Source organism: Elgaria multicarinata, chromosome 15 (assembly GCF_023053635.1).
Source record: "Elgaria multicarinata webbii isolate HBS135686 ecotype San Diego chromosome 15, rElgMul1.1.pri, whole genome shotgun sequence".
Classification (NCBI taxonomy): Eukaryota; Metazoa; Chordata; class Lepidosauria; order Squamata; family Anguidae; genus Elgaria; species Elgaria multicarinata.
The window spans coordinates 14792986-14809921 of record NC_086185.1 but is presented as its reverse complement, the minus strand read 5'-3'; the positions used below and the strand labels follow the sequence as shown (position 1 = coordinate 14809921).

Here is a 16936-nt window from a genome sequence, read left to right as displayed (position 1 = left end):
TCATAGGGTGACCATCTGAAAAGGAAGACAGGGCTCCTGTAACTTTAACAGTTGCGTAGAAAAAGAAATTTCATCAGGTGTCATTTGTATATATGGAGAACCTGGTGAAATTCCCTCTTCGTTACAATGGTTAAAGCTGCAGGAGCTATACCAGAGTGACCAGATTTAAAAGAGGGCAGGGCACCTGCAGCTTTAACTGTGGTGATGAAGAGGGAATTTCACCAGGTTCCCCATATACACAAATGACACCTGCTGAAATTCCCTTTTCAATACAACTGTTAAACATACAGGATCCCTGTCTTCCTTTTCATATGGTTACCCTAAAAAATAGACACCTGTTGGTGCTTCATTTTATACACACACACACACACACACACACACACACACACGTGTATGTGTAAACTCTAGTTGTCTTAGAATCTGCAGACTATGCATTGTATCTAATGTTAGTCCTACTTAGAGAAGAGCCGTTGAGATGAATGGGACTTACATCAGACAACATTGCATGCAAACCTACTCCCCCTTCCCCTTCACCACAACTTCCCACCTCTCCCACAACGACTTTTTGTTGTTGTTTTGCTTAACACGCAGCCTGATGAAGAGTTCTGTTGAACTCAAAAGCCTGCTCATTTCTCTGTGACTTTTGAGTCTGTTCCTTTCGGCTGGTGCTCACCCCACCCCCAAGGGCCCTTCCCTGCTTCCGCGCTCGCGGTGGGCTTGCTTACGTGGGCAGCCCGCATCATCTCCTGCTCCTTGGGGTTCTTGGCTGCTTTGATGATCATGACAGGGGAGTAAACCTCTTCGAGGAGCTTTTCCTGTGGGACAGGAAAGAGGGAGCCGTGTCAACAGGCCTTTCCCAGGCCTCTAGAGGGATGCACCTGTGTGGCTACCCTGCAACAGCCCAGCTGGGGACGGACCTTTGAAATCCTTCGCAGCGCCTTTTACACAGTTCCTCTCTGATTATGCGGCTTCCTGGATGCGGAGGTTCCCATGAGACGTCTTAATGCTGCCCTAGGCCTTGATGTCTGCAGGGTTCCTCTAGCAAATCTTGATTTGGGGGCAGGGATCGCTAGCTTTGCTCCTGGAGCCCGTTTTCAATCCAGGAGCTCAGCAATAAAACCCACGAAGTAATGAACTTCATTAATGTAAGAAGAGCCCTACTGGATCAGTCTAAAGGCCCATTTAGCCCACAGGCAGAGCATGATGGCAACAGGCCTCTCTCTTGCTGATCCTTTTGAACTGTGGGTTTGTTGAAATGTGTGTTAGCCTGTTGTCTGAACCCAGGACATTTTCCGCAGGATGCCTTGTTAACCATGCAGCGTGACTTATTTTTCTCAAACAAGCCACCTTGAGAATTCATGATTTGTTGTTGGGTTGTTCAGGGTAGTTAACAAGTTGGGCTGATAGTGGGTTGTTGTTGAACTGTGGGTTGTCATTAAATCACAGGCTGCTGTGTTGTATGAACCTAGCCGTGCTAAGAAACCATGGCTTTTCAAACATGAACAACCCACAGTTCACAACCCAACAATAAACCACGAGTTCTCTTTGAGGGCTGTTCATGGTTAATAAACCATGGTTTGTTAGTGTGGCTGGGTTCACACAACACGACACAACAACCCACGATTCCGCAACAACCCACGCTCAACAGAGAATATGGCTTTTCATGTTGTGTGAACTGCGGGAATTGCAGCTAAGCTCAAAAGGAGTACGGGATTTGCAGGGTGGGAGTGGTGGATGACATCAGCATCACTGCTAATAAACCAGGGCTAGGATTATGTCACCGTGAGCCCTGACTCCACCACATAACTGTCCCTCCATCTCAACGCCTTCTCCGTGCATCCGCTTGGCTTTTCTCTCTTACCAGAGGGATTTCTCTATAGAGCGCCATGTTGGTGTACTCCGTTCCAATCCAGATGTGAACGCCGACCTGCTGGGCATAGCTTCTCAGGTTGGCACTTGCTTGTCCGTACTCTTCCACCCTCACGCACAGGGGCCCTGGGCACTCAGCAGCCAGGGACCGGGCTGCCTCTTCGCTCAGCCGACTCTGGTTCACAAAAAGGCTGAGGGCAAAATCAAAGGAGGTCGGAAAAACCATCCAGTTGGAGAAGAGAGTTTATTTGCCCCTTTTCTATCCCAACTTTCTTCCAAGGGCCCAAGGCAGCACAATGAGTTGCCCCTCCTTCTATCTTCACAACAATCCTCCAAGGTAGGCTAGGCTAAGTGTTGGTCATAGAATAATAGAATCATAGAATAGTAGAGTTGGAAGGGGCCTACAAGGCCATCGAGTCCAACCCCCTGCTCAATGCTGGCCTGAGCTTTTTGGCTGAGCAGGGATTTAAACACAGATCTCACTAGTCTAAATCCAACACGGTGACCCTGTTCAAACGACATGCTAAGCCATGGTTAGTCCATTAACCCTTTTTTTTAGCAAGTAGTTAGTGAGTGTGTTTAAACCGTTAGGAATGGTTCACATGACACGTCAAGCTATGGCCGTGTTCAGAAGACACGTTAAACCACGGCTTTAACCGCAGTGAGTAAGGAGTCACCGTGGTTAAAGCCATGGTTTAAGGTGTCTTCTGAACACAGCCAATGTTTAGCTCAAAATGTTTAACCAGGGGCAGGGTGAAATGCCCTTGTTCTTGGTGCGTGGAAGGTATTTCTCTTAGGCCTAATCGACACCGAGCAGGATATTCCACTATGAAAGCGGTACATAAAAGGCAGGAGCCACACTATTGCTTTATAGCGGTACTGAAGTGCACTGACAACTGTTGGGGCCCAATGACACATCCCATATACCGCTTTCATACTGCTATATCCTGCTTGGTGTGGCTCCTGCTGTTTATAATATACCGCTTTCATAGCACATATCCTGGGGGGAATCCGCACGTCGTTCTCAGGGCGCTTCTAAGCGACCCCAGTGCCCCCCCAAAGCGATAGTGTAACTTACCTGGAGAAGAGCCGAGGAAGAGACGTCCTTGCCGCCGCCACCCAACTCCCTCCTCGCTGGCCGCCTTCTTCCCCCGAGCTCTCCTCGCCGGCCGGCGAGGAGGGAGTTGGGTGATGGCGGCGGCAAGGACGTCTCTTCCTCGGCTCTTCTCCAGGTAAGTTACACTATCGCTTTGGGGCCGCACTGGGGTCGCTTAGAAGCAGCCTGAGAACGACGTGCGGATTCCCCCCTGCTTGGTGTAGATGAGGCCTTAGGCACTGTTGTCACTCTCCCTACAGAGGTAAAAAAAAAAACAGCCATAGGGTCACGTTTCATATCTCAGTTCATTTAAAACAGAAGAGTCAAACCCCTTTCAGCCTGAGAGCTGGATTCAATTCCAGAGAAATTCTGGGGCAGCACATTCCAGGGCTGGGTGCAACCCAAGGCAGGAAAGCATCAGGGTCAAAAATACTAAAAATGCCAACGTATTTGAGCTTAAAGCTTAAAGTAACAAAATGCCTAGGGTGGCATTTCAGGCTTCTGGGATGGAGGAGAAACTGTGCAACAAAGGAAAGCTACCAAATGTCTGGCAATTGTGGGAAAGGCCACGGAACCGGGGAAAGGGGGCATGGCCATTTCGGGACTCCTGGAGGGGCAGATTGGGACCCAAAATGGGAAAAAAACCTTTTAGAATGTGTATCAGCCTGTTGTGTGAATCAGGCACAGGGAAGCCAAGTACCTGATGTTTGTCTTGGTGAGAAGCGTGTAAGCGTAGAAGACGGGTGTGTAAGGGATGTCGTCTCCTCGAAGGTTGAAGAGCCCTGTGGAAAAGCAGGAGTTTCTTACCTCTTCCTCTTTAGTTGAAGGAAGGGCAGATGGTGGTTTGCAGAAGAGAGACAGAGAGGCTGCTAGAGGTGTAAGTGAAGAAAAGGAGAAGCCCTGAGATGGAAGCAGGAGGAGAAACAACGGATCTCCACCGAAGGTGAGCTAGTGCAGAACAGACAGAGGGGACCAAAAACAGGATATGAAGAGATGGGATTGGATCCTGAACATCCTGAGAACCTCAGCTTTCAGTTTGTACAAGTTTCTAGTCCTTAAGGGTGTAAAGGCAAGCTTGAAAGTATATAGACCAGCCTTCCTCAACCTGGAGCTCTCCGGAAGCATTGGACTGCAACTCTTACAACAGGCAACTCTAGTGGGCATGCTGGCTGGGGTTTATGGGAGTTGTATTCCAACCTGACAGTGCCAGGTACAAACTTAAAAGAGCAAAGGTTAGGGACTGAGCAGAATTTCTGCTAGGGCTATTGTGCCTTGTGTAGCAATTCATGTGGCCATCTGGAGCGGTTTTTATACTGAGCGATCAGACCATTGGTTTATCTAGACTAGTCCTACCTCCTCTGACTGGCAGAACTCTTTAAGGTCTCAGGCAGAAGAATTTCTCATTCCTGTAAAGATAAACTAAGATCCCAGCCCTCATGGTTCTAAACAAAGGGCTGATTTAAATAAGAACACCAGAAGCTGCCTTATTTCAGGCCAGACCATTGGTCCATCTAGCTCAGTATTGTTGACACTGACTGGCAGCAACTTTCCAGGATTCCAGAAGGGGTCTTGGCCAGCCCTACTGGGAGATGCTGGGAATCGAACCTGGGACCTTCTGCATGCAAAACCGCTGTTCTGTCACCGAACTCTCTCCCTAACAATGCCACTTTCTGGAGTCAGCGCTGGTAGTTCCATCCCCTCGACTCAGGACCAGTGAGGGAACGTGTGCTATCATGGCTAAGAAGGCAGCAGTGATGGTAGGGAGGAAGCAGGTGAGAAGGGACGGAGTGTGGATTGAAGGCAAAGTGTGCATTTAATGCAGGGCCGGCCCTACGCTTAGGTCAAGTGAGGTGGATGCCTCAGGCAGCAGTTTGGGGAATGTCAAGGAACGGCAGCAAGTAGTGATCTACTTCGGTGATATTGTATTTTTACTGTCGGCTAAGAGGGGAAAACACTTGTGAGATCTTCTACTCCAGATGCTAAAATAATTTCTCTGGCTTTGGGTGCTATGCATCTTGATGTGTGAAGTGTGTGTGTGTGGCGGGGAGCTTTGCTACTTTGCCTCAGGCAGCCAAATCTCTTGGGGTGGCACTGATTGGCTGTGTCTGGTGGAGCACGTACAGGCCGTTTCCTCAAGACCCGATAGCAAGACAGCGGTGGGTTTCCTGTCGTGGTCCTCCATCTGGGTCCGGATGTGGGAAACCTTCTCCTTCCAGGTACTCCCTAAAGGAAGAAAAAGTGAGAAGGAATGGGAGGTCCAACTGATGAGACCACTTTGGTCGGCTTTCTTCTCCTGCTGGGTGTCTCTTCTGAGGGAGGCTTGAAAAAGCCTTCTCAGTGGTAGCCCCCACTGATTATGGAATAATCTCCCCAATGAGGCCTGCCTGGCACCAACAACTTTTTGGCACCAAGTTAAGACTGTCCTCTACTTCCGGGCATTTAATGGGGCACTTATATCAGTTGTCTTTATCAGGTCTAAGAGTTTATTGAAATTGTTTAGTTGTTTAAATTGTTTTAATATTTTATATTTTATTATGTTGTATTTTGTGGTTTGTAATGTTGTGAATAGCTTCGACTATTGGGTGGTAAACAACGACAACAATTACAACAACAACAACTCATATGGACAAGACAATACCTTGCAATCAACCAGACATAACAGTTATAGACAAAAAAGAAAAACATACCTACCTCATTGACATAGCAATACCTAATGACAAAAATGTTGTAGAAAAGGAAGAGGAAAATATATAGCACTGGCTATGGAAGTTACAGAACTATGAGAACAGGAAAATTATTCCTTTAGTTACATTTCGGGAACCAGAAGGTTTGACCATATAACACCTGCTCTGGTCTGCTTGCACTGGCTGCCTGTATGTTTCCGAGCCCAATTCAAGGTGCTGGTTTTGACCTATAAAGCCTTACACAGCTTGGGACCACAATACCTGATGGAATGCCTCTCCCGACGTGAATATACCTGGTCACTACTTTCAACATCTAAGGTCCTCCTCCGGGTGCCTACTCCGAGAGAGGCTCGGAGTGTGGCAATGAGGGACAGGGCCTTTTCGGTGGTGGCCCCCAGACAGTGGAATGATCTCCCTGACGAGGCTCGCCTGGCACCAACGCTGCTATCTTTCCGGCGCCAGGTTAAGACTTTCCTCTTTGCCCAGGCATATGGCGGCACATCTTAATCACCCACATGTTAAGTTTTTTTTAACAGTTTTTAATGTTTTATGTGTGTATGTTACGTGTTTTAGAGTTTTAAATTTTGTATTCTTGTTTTTATCTCAATTTTAGAATTTCTGTAAACCGCCCAGAGAGCCCTGGCTATGGGAGCGGTATATAAGTGCAATAAATAAATAAATAGTTAGATAGATAAATAAATATCATCACCAGCAAAAAATTATACAGAAAACCTACCAAAATACATCCACACCAACCTCCAGAAAGCAGTCATACTTAAACCATGTTCAATAGTCAGGAAATTTGTGAATCAGTAAAAGACAGCATGACTTGGCAAAGCCCGTCATGTCCATCTAGAAAAACCATCACGAGCGAGAAAAGAGAGATGACAATGATGATAATATTAAGGGCATGACATAGGAACATACCAATGAATTTGTCCTCGAGATGGTAGATGGTGTTGGTGGGAGGAGAAGGCCTCTGGGCGCCCCATACGCGGTCCACCAAGTTGTCCTCTATGAGAACAGGGATCCTATTGGAACCCTCCAGGATTTGGCTGTAGCTCTCCCAATCAGCTGAGGAGAGAGAATGGCAAGCAGATATAGGCCCAGAAAATTCGTACCAGAGCTGTCCACGAGTTGAGCAGTTTGCCCAGGACAGCAAGAGCAAGCCGTCCAACTACCCAAGTGTGCCCTCGAGTGAGCTTCCGTGGCAGAGGCTGATGCCAGAAGGAAAGGGGGACCCTGGGACCTTCCACATCAAAGGGAGTTTTACATCTCTGATGCTGGCCCTTTTGCGGCTCTAACAGCCCCTCCTCAAGCGTGGCACTGCTGCATTGCTGTGATTCACGTTCGCTTAAGGATGCTTCATACCAATGGAAAAAAGGTAAGGGTCCAACCCAATTCGTTGCCCAACAGGGACTTCTTGAAGTATCCACTGTCCAATAGTCTCAATCCAGCCTGGAAGAGAAAGGAGACATCGACCTTTATCACACCAGCGTTATACTGTGCAAGCACTGTGAATTGCGTGCAAACGGCTCTGAAGTTTTCCAGTTTATCATCTGCTTTGACTATGAAGGACTCCCATGCATCCTGCTTTAATTGTGCTATAAAGCCCAAAGACCCGGCCTATTTTGCTACTACTTTTGGAGCGAATCATTTGTCGCTTTCCGAGCGGCCACTGGGGGTGCAGGAGCAGGATTTGATATGTTTAAAGAAAAAAAATTAACTGCTTACATCTGCGTAAATTTTAAAGATAAAAACATCAAAATTGGCACAGCAATAGATATTAAGGAGAGCTTTAAGCATACCAAATTTGAATCGGATTGGGTCATCCGTTGATTTATTATGATTTTTTTTTTACATTCCCCCCCCCTAAACTCTTTTCTTGGTATGCAAAGGATCTTAAGGAGCGCTGCCGCCTGGGGTGTGATTTAGCTAACAACAACAACAACAGCTAAATGCTGTAGGGGATAATTCGAGGGAAACAGGTACGTGGGATGACCCTCATCAGCTTTGACTTCCTCGGTGAAAGGTGTAGTAGCTGCACAGGTGGACCCACCACAGCAGCCACCCATCCCAATTCTGCTGGCAACTAGAGCTGGCCATCGAGCTAGTTTTTGGAGGGCCCCCATAAATCAGCGATAGTGAACATGCTTCAGCTCAGGGCATCTCCAGGTAAGGTTGGGAAAATCCCGTTTGGGACTGTGGAAAGCCAGGTGTAGCAAAGCCATTGTTCACAGGGCTGCTACGCCACGACTTCTTTACTATCAGGAATGCTGACAGCATCTGCCCCCTCCTCAGACTTCCCTGTTCCCTCTGGGCATAGCTGCAGTCCTCAGAGAAACTGGGGAGAAACGATGTTTTCCAGCAACGTTGGCCCAGTTTGCATGATCAAAACACACCACCATGGCTTGGTTGTGAGCTTCGGCGCCTGAGGTTTGTCGGGTCAGCCGAACCTAGGCAGCATGGTTTGTCGGAGGGTTAAACAACCCTACAACAGCCCATGGTTTTATCGGAGGATTGTTTAACCCTCCAACAAGCTGTGCTCTCCTGGGTTTGGACAATGCGACAAGTTGTGGCCGAGCGATGACTATGCAAATGGCGTCCGACACACGTCATGGCTCACAACAAGCCACTGTGGCTTGTTTTGATTGTGTGAACCCTGTCAATACATTGTTCCTGTTGGAATGTAAAATATTTTGGGGTGGCTTGGTCTTGATGGAGGTACATCTGCAAGAATTGGTTTGTTTTTATGGATCAACTCAGCTGCCTGCATTTTTGGACCCTCCGTGGAGGCGTGGGTATGAAGACTGCTACAAAGAGAGGCTGTGCTTCTAAATTTTACCACTACACTACTGTCAGTTTGTGTAGATCCGGGACGGACAAGCACATACAGCTTTTTGCTTTCATCTACAAGGGCTTGTCAGCTGGTATGGAGCTCTGGAGCCAGAAGGAGACGACGTTGCGCACAAAGGTGTGATGAAGGTGAGAACTGACCTGACTTCTCTAGCTCCCAGTTGCAATCCATCTGGCGCTCGGCTTGGATCCAGTAGCGGCTGTCTGTGAAGAGGGCAGCTTTCTGCAGAGTGATCACGCCAGTTCCTAAAACATACCGAAAGGCGGAAAAATCCCGTGGGGATTAAGTCTCAAAATCAGAGGTGTTTGCAGCTTAGCCCTACATGGAAGATGCATCGTTTCATATTCAACTTCGTTCCCTAATCCAGTGGTGCAGCTGTGGAATTTCAGATCCTGGATTTAAGGCGCAGTCCTATGCATGTTTAGATAGAAAAAAGTCCTAATTCAATACATGTGGATCAATTCATCATATGGGTTTTATCAGTTGAACTCTTGATTAAATTTGCATATATTTGCACATGGGTATTTTGCATATGGGATATTTATGGAAGAAGCATTTTTTGGGGGGGAGTGCACATGTGTGTCATGGCAGATACTGGTCTCATACAGTGTAAGACACATTTTTCCAGTCTATGAGACAAGGGAAAATGCCTCTTCGAAGACAGAACTTGTCATCTGCAGCTTTTATGAGCCTTTGTGTTTAAAATAAATGAATAAAAAATGTTTTGTTCTGTGTTCGTTAACAATGCTGGGGCTTGCTGGGAATTGTAGGACTTTTTTCTATCTATAGATTTTACCCTAAAGATAGTTTCACTTTCAAAACCGATGCTGTGAGCGGCTTTTAATCTGGAATGCCTCTTTTCAGAATAGATGTTGATGTTAAGCAAGAGAGAGGATGAAAGCCATTTTTTTTTGGACACATGTATGTTTCATAGTGAAAAATTACAGATGTGGGAAACCGGATGTCAGAGATTTACGTCCCTGGTTTCTTCATTTTTATTATTTTTTAAAAAATGATAAATGCAATGGGTTGAATCTATCTGGCATGTTCTAACATCTTGGAAAAAATGAAGTACAGCTATTGCACCAGAATTTTTGTTATTCCAAAAATTAATATAGAACCTTTTTTCCACAAATATATTTGCTTGCTTCCTTTCTTTCTCTCTGTGTCTCTTTCTCTTTCTTCCTACATTCATAATTAATCAATGGACAGAGCACCTTGGACAGCTGCTTTAGATTTCTGACTGGTTCTGAATGAAATCCGGAGCGGATTCACTGGCCCACTGACATCAGAGCCATCAGGGTCCACTGGTATTAAAGCTCCATCACACCTGAATGTTTCCCCTTGTATTACCCCCCTTAGTTTACTTAGCATTTGAAAGCCTTACATTTCATTCATCTTCATACCTCTCCTCGGAATCGCTCTTTTCCCCCACCCCAAAGATCTCATTTGTACTTCCCCTTACAATCTATTGGTTGATCGCAGGGACACCTCACCCTGGCACGCCCCCTCCCTTTCATCAGCAATACCGTCCTCCCTCAGAACATCGGATTAAGTACGATGGGCTAAAAATACACATAGAGGGTTGAGCGCATTGCTGGAAAAAACGTTCCTTCCCAGCGCTTGGAAACCTCGCAAGGAAGGGGGGGAAGAGGTGATATTAGGGCAGGACATGGACGGCGTCATCTGAGTTCTTTGTATACAACACACCGTGACAACGGGATATAACGCTGGTGTGATGGAGCTCTTAGGTCCATGGGGCTTGATGGAGATCATGAAATGTGGATGGCGCCTCTGGAAGAGTACTCACCTGCTGATCCTGTGAACCCCGACATCCAGGCTAGCCTCTTGTCCCGTTCTGCAATGTACTCACTCTGGGAAACAGAAAAGGGTTGAGACCAAGGCGCCACGCTCCTCCCCAGAGACAGCTGTCTTATCTGAGGGAGGGCTCCCAGTTCTAATGACAGATCTGTATATACTCTGCACTCTAAAAATGAAGTTCAACACTGTGCACCTAGGTAACCCAAACAGGTCAGAATTCTGCATAAATTATACCCAAATTGTGCAAATACATGGACATTTTCACTCTGAATAATCTACACTGCTCCTGCTACTCATGGCGAGAGGCATGCAGGAAAAGTTACAGTTTCATTGGTTTCACTGATTGTTTCACTCTCTTTTTATTGTTTTATTTTATATCATCATCATCATCATCATCATCATCATCATCATCATCATCATCATCATCATCACCGCATTTATACCCCACCTATTTTCCTCCAAGGAACCCAAGGCGGAGTGCATAATCCTCCTCCTCCATTTTATCTTCACAACAACAACCCCGTGAGGTAGGTTGGGCTGAGAGTTTGTGACTGGCCCAAAGTCACCCAGTGGGTTTCTATGACCGAGTGGGGACTAGAACCCGGATCTCCCAACTCCCAGTCCAATACTTTAGCCACTACTCCACACTGGCTCCTCAAAGGACGTCCCTTTGTTCATTCCTGAATCTCCCACTGTTCAGCTTCATTGGATGACCCCTGGGTTCCTCAGCAACTGGTGTACATAGGCATGCAGCCTCTGATACTGGAGGTAGCAAAGAGCCATCAGGACTAGTAGCCTGTTGTGCTTTTTGTAATATTCCTTCCGTGCTTCGTATAGCTTACTATCATGCTCTCCAATACAATACAATTCTCAGAACAGTTATGTGTGGTGTGGAGAAAGTGAACAGAGAGGCATTTTTCTCCATCTCTGTTCACTTTCTCCACACCACACATAACTGTTCTGAGAATTGTATTTCTATTCACTAAGGTCTTGCACGCTTTCTGAATGCGCTTAGGCTAGGGCTTTGGAGAACCACTTGAGAACGAAGACGCTCATGGGATTTACCAAACATTATGCTCGAGAGAAAAAGGGAATTTGACTGTTCTAGTAGTCCAATGTAACAAAGAGTGACCCCCCACCCACCCCCACCGTGAAGGAGGTGCTGCTGTAGCCTTAGTCTTACCATGTGCGCATCTGTATTAGGGACAATGTAGGCTGAGAGGTTGTGAGCCTGCATGTGCAGCCGCAGCGCCCTCAGCCGCTCGCTCGTATTGGTCACCGTAGGAGGCAGATGCTGACGACACAAAGAAATACTTTATCAGTACAGGCTGGAAGTCGGTGAAGGTAAAAGGGGGCTGGGGGTGGGGAAGAGCTCACCTGTTTGCACTGTTCCTTTGTTACCTACTCTATGGGCCCATTCAGAAAACACCTTAAACCATGGCTTAAACCACAGTGCTTAAGCCAGAAAGCGAGGCTGTGTTCAGAAGACACCTTAAACCATGGTTTAACCGCAGTGAATAACACTTTTTGCTTTATTCACCATGGTTAAAGCCATGGTTCAAGGTGTCTGCTGAACACAGTCCTGCTTTCTGGCTTAACCACCGTGGTTAAAGCCATGGTTTAAGGTGTCTTCTGAACGGGAGCATTGTTGGCTCATGGTCCCAATTCATGGTGCAGCTAGGTAATTTAAGACTCTAGACGTTTATACACAAAAAAAGCCATACAACTCCCAGCTTTCCCCAGCCACGTTTTCTGTTGAAATATGCACAGGACTGCACCCTTTATGGTCTTACTGGTGGGTGGCTGGCTTCCGACAGCTAGGTATATTAATTGTGAAGCTCACAGCTAACATTTTCCTTGCTCCCCAATCCGCTGTGCTGCCATTCCCTGCTTTACTGCTGCTTTTACGCCCCTGTTCCATTAGCGGAAATACTCTTAGCATGTACAGTACATCTTCGCAGTTTAAACTCGCTACAGGGGCTAGCAGAAAAGTTAAGGATGTAGAAAATACACAAATTTTAATATACACAATAAACATTAAGCACTTAAAATACAGATTCAAAAGAATGTTACATTAAAAGACGCGCTTGATGATCGGTTGATGTTTATTGTTCTATGTGTATATTAAAATGTGTGTATTTTCTACATCCTTAACTTTTCTGCTAGCCACTGTACTATTCCGGTTAAGGTTAACACCAGTTGTTTCTGTCTGTAAACTTGCTACAGGAACACTATGGCGTTGGCTTCTGCCGCCCCTGTTGTGAAAGACATTTTGCACAGCTTTGCTGCAGAAAAAGATAATCTATTTTTAAAGTAAGAGTCGTAAAATTAGCATCGGCGGCGATGGCCACGCGCAGCCAGCTGCCCTTTGACGATGAAATGTATTTTTTTAAAAAAAATGAGATGGGAGAAAGGGAGTCTATGCATGCCCAGGTGCCAGTGACTTTAGGATGGGCTGTCATAGCTCATCAGTAAAAAAAGACCTGCTTATTTCCAGCTGCGTTCAGGTCCTCACCGGAGGAATGACTGTGCAGTTCCTGGTGTCTTCTGATTCAGAAGTTGCTTGCTGGAGATAAGCTGCAATACATCCTAGGAAGGAACGAAAAAGACCTTTATATACAAATACCTGCGCTTGTGGGGTGGCACTGGGGGGGGGGGCATTGGGTTCTAATATTTTGAGAGAGGGGGGAAGATCTCCCTGTCCACATTCTTCACACCCTGCATCATTTTGTACACCTCTATCATGTCTCCCCTGAGCCTCCTTTTTTCCCAAGCTCTTCATCATTGAAACCTGCTTGTTCACCTGCCTCTCGGTCTGGGCCAGACAACAGTGGTGCACTGGGCTCGTGCCAGACTATTTTGCGCCCTAGGCAAGGCGAGCTACTAGCACCTCCTGCAAAAAATTTGCCAACTTCGAATCAGCTGTCCAAGAAAAGTTTCTGAGTTATTATATTTTCCTTTTATTATGTTTTTTTTTCTTAAAACAGCTAATTTGTATAAAACTGTGACCCTCAAAGGTCAGTACTCCCTGCCCTGTTAAAACAACTCCACTGGCTTCCAGTCTGTTTCCGAGCTCAATTCGAAGTGCTGGTTATGACTTATAAAGCCCTATATGGTTCGGGTCCAGGTTACCTGAAAGAACGTATTCTCCCTTATGAGCCTGCCCGTGCTTTGAGATCTTCTGGAGAAGCCCTTCTTTCAGTCCCACCTTCTTCACAGGCACGCTTGGTGTAGGATGACCATATTTTGGAAACCAAAAAGTAGGACAACATAGTCGCCATGTTAAAATTATTTTAAAAAAAATAATTTTAAAACCTCAAACTTTTTTTAAAAAACCTAAAACTCAATGGTTGGACAGATCTGTTTCAAACTTGGCATAGCTAAAGTCCTTGTTAAGAGCAATCAAGGTGCCAAGTTTCATCTCTTTATCTTTAAAAATAACTTAAAAAAAAATCCTCAAATTTTTAAAAAATCCTAAAAATCAATGGATGAACAGATCTGTTTCAAATTTGGTATGGCTAAAGCTCTACCTAAAAGCTATCATGGTGTCAACTTTTATCTCTTTATCTTTAAAAATGACAATTTAAAAAATAATAATTTTAAAACCTCAATTTTTAAAAAAATCCTAAAAAATCAATGGATGAACGGATCTGTTTCAAATTTGGTTTGACTAAAGCCCTTCCTAAGAGCTTCCATCGTACCAAGTTTCATGACTTTATCTTAAAAAATGACAGAATTATAAGCATTTTTGTTAATTCCCATTAGAGCTGCTCTTTGGGGGGAAATCCGGATTTCCCCTCCCCCTTCCGGATTTGTCAACAAAAACCCGGGCAAATCCGGGCATATGGTCACCCTAGCTTGGTGGGAACATGGGAGAGGGCCTTCTCGGTGGCTGCTTCGGTGCTCTGGAACTCTCTTCCCCGGGGAAGCTAGGCTGGCTCCCTCCTTGATGGGCTTTCGGAAGCAGGCAAAAACTTGTTTGTCCCAGCAGGCCTTTGGAGAATAATCTGGTCCTCCATCTATTTTTTATTTTTTTGTACATTTCTTTCCCTAGGTTTAAAATGTATATGTTTTAAATTTTGTAAGGCCGCCTTGAGGCCCAGTATTGGGCAAAAGGTGGGATACTACTACTACTACTACTACTAATAGTGATGCACCCTTCTGAAATCTGTGCCCTAGGTGGCTGCCTAGTTGGCCTAATGGTAGCGCCAGCCCTGAATGGTGGTGAGAAGGAGGAGTAGGAGATGCCCTGGCCTACATGCTCCCTGGCTGTGGGAGCAGCTAGTGGCAATGGTGGTAAGACAGTAGACCTTTGAGGGATGGAGCCCATCGAAGAGCCCATCGAGGGTATCTCAGAAACCTGGAGTCAGCCCTGCCAGCAAAGGACCAAATTTTTTCTTTGGTGTGTGTTTCTTCTCATGGCGGCCATTCCCCTTGCTAGCCCAGCCTCCAGCCTCTCAGACTTGAAGGTCCGAAGTGTTCGAATCCTGCTAAGGCAGAGGAGGCCGCGTGGAGCCGATCCCGTTGGATTCGGATCATCGTCGTTAGCGGCGCTTCGGTTTGGCTTCCAGGAAACGGAGCGTATGTTGCGTGGGAGTGTGTGGTCCGTTCCGTCAGCGAGGGTGGCAGGCGGGCTGCCCTCTGCTCTCAGAATTGGCACCAGATGTGCCACGTTCTTCCTGCTGGCAGCGGACGGAGGTTGACATCATTTGAACAGCACGCAGCTCTTCTTCTTTTTCGAGTGTGTGTTTATTGCCGCAGCAGAGATGCAGCTGGCTCTACCCGGCACTGAAAGCATATTTGGGGAGGGCTAATGGGGCAGAAGGAAAATGGGGGGCGGGGGATGTCTGTTTTTATTTTTACTGGCCTCGCTTCTGGGTTGTTAACAGCCGCCTGGTGACATGCAGAAATGGAAAAGGGGGGGAAATGTGCCGTCCTCACTTTGATCTCTCTGCACTAGGAATAGTTTCTCCGTGCTTCATTTTCTGCATGTCAGGCTGTTGCTGAAGGCCCACATGAGCAGAGTCTGTAACAATGTTGGTGAACCTAGATGAAATAGGACCTGGTTGCTGGAGGAAAGAAGCAAACTGAATCTGGTAACGAGCGCATATAATCAGGCTGTATCTCAGGGGTGGGCAACTGCAGAGGCCACCAGTGAGGGAGGAAGCAGCAGCAGCCAGGCACCTCTCCACCGTGCCTGGCTCCAGCTCCAGCTGAGAGCCCCCTCCCTCCTGCTGTCAACTGTAACTGCTGAACTTTGCAACTAAGATTGTAGTGCCTGAATTTGCTTTCCTTTCCCCCCTCCTCCTCCTCCCTCCCAATCCCCTTTCCTTTTGTGTCATGTCTTTTAGATTGTAAGCCTGTGGGCAGGGACTGTCAAGAAATACTTTTGCAAGCCGCCGTGAGAGCCTTTTTTGGCTGAAGGGTGGCATAAAAATCCTTAAATATTAAAAAAATAAAAAAATAAAAAAAACTTGTAGCCCTTCATATTGTGGCCTATAATTCCCATCAGCCTTAGCCAGCACGGCCAGTTGTGAGGAATGATGGGAGTTGCAATCCATCAACACCTAGAGGGCCACAGGTATGTAGTGGCTGGGTTCACACAATGCACTAATCTACACTGACCCTGTTCAGATGATACACTAAGCTACGATTTATTTTTTTTAAAAAAGTTAAGCATTTTGAGCTAAACGTTATGGTTTAGTGTGTCACATGAACCATGACTTAGCGTGTCATGTGAACCATTCCTAACCATGGTGGCTACATAACCATGGTTTAAACAGGTTCATTAACCATTTGCTGCAAAAGGGGTAGCTGCCTAACCATGGTTTAGTGTGTCATCTGAACAGGCCCACTCTGTGGTTGAGTGTGGGTTGTTGTTGAACCGTGGGTTATCACGTTGTCTGAATGCAGCCAGGATGGCTTGTTAACCATGCAGTGTGGCTTGTTAACTATCCTGAACAACCCAACAACAACCCATGGGTTCTCACAGTGGCTTGTACAAGAAAAATAAGCCACACTGCGTGGTTAACAAAATAAGCCATTCGGGGGGAATGTCCTTGGTTCAGACAACACGAGAACTCACAGTACAACCCGCCGACTGAGATTTAGCATGTTGTGTGAACCCAGCTAGTATGTGAAAAAAAACCCCTCCAAAGCAGTGTCAAAATGTAGACATATTGAGCAACAAGAACAGATTATCGCTTTTGATACTGACCTAGGAACCCTAACAATGCAACACTTATACATGCTGCTCAGAAGCAAGTACCATTGGCTTGTATCCAATGTTAAGCCCTACTTAGAGTAGGCCCATTGAAATGAAGGGAACTTACATCAGACTAACATTGGATGCAACCCATTGAGTTCAATAGGGCTTATTCCCAGATAAATGAATATGAGATTGCGGCCTAAAAAGCTTAGTCGGAAGTCAAATGGTTAATTTCCTCCCTCTATTTTGTTTCTAAAATTTATATCCCCTATAAATTTATATCCCTATAAATAACCACGAGAGTGTGCTATCGGGACAGAGGGCAAATTTGCATCAGGCTTGGGTACACCTCAGCCTTGTAGGATGTGCTATATTATTTACTGGAGGATTTACTGGAATCC

At 46.1% G+C, this 16936-nt stretch overlaps 1 protein-coding gene across 1 annotated transcript in view; it reads right to left on the bottom strand.

The window, feature by feature from the left end:
• Positions 1-16936, bottom strand: part of XPNPEP2 (X-prolyl aminopeptidase 2) — a 44682-nt gene that overhangs the window by 21889 nt on the left and 5857 nt on the right. Inside the window, exons 2-11 of the mRNA XM_063141881.1 lie at positions 12843-12916; positions 11511-11621; positions 10317-10380; positions 8647-8751; positions 7021-7107; positions 6577-6723; positions 5087-5188; positions 3666-3747; positions 1862-2060; positions 726-815 (exon numbers count right to left, since the gene is read on the bottom strand). Coding sequence (XP_062997951.1) covers positions 726-815; positions 1862-2060; positions 3666-3747; positions 5087-5188; positions 6577-6723; positions 7021-7107; positions 8647-8751; positions 10317-10380; positions 11511-11621; positions 12843-12916 — 1061 coding nt within the window. The remainder of the gene's footprint in view (positions 1-725; positions 816-1861; positions 2061-3665; positions 3748-5086; positions 5189-6576; positions 6724-7020; positions 7108-8646; positions 8752-10316; positions 10381-11510; positions 11622-12842; positions 12917-16936) is intronic.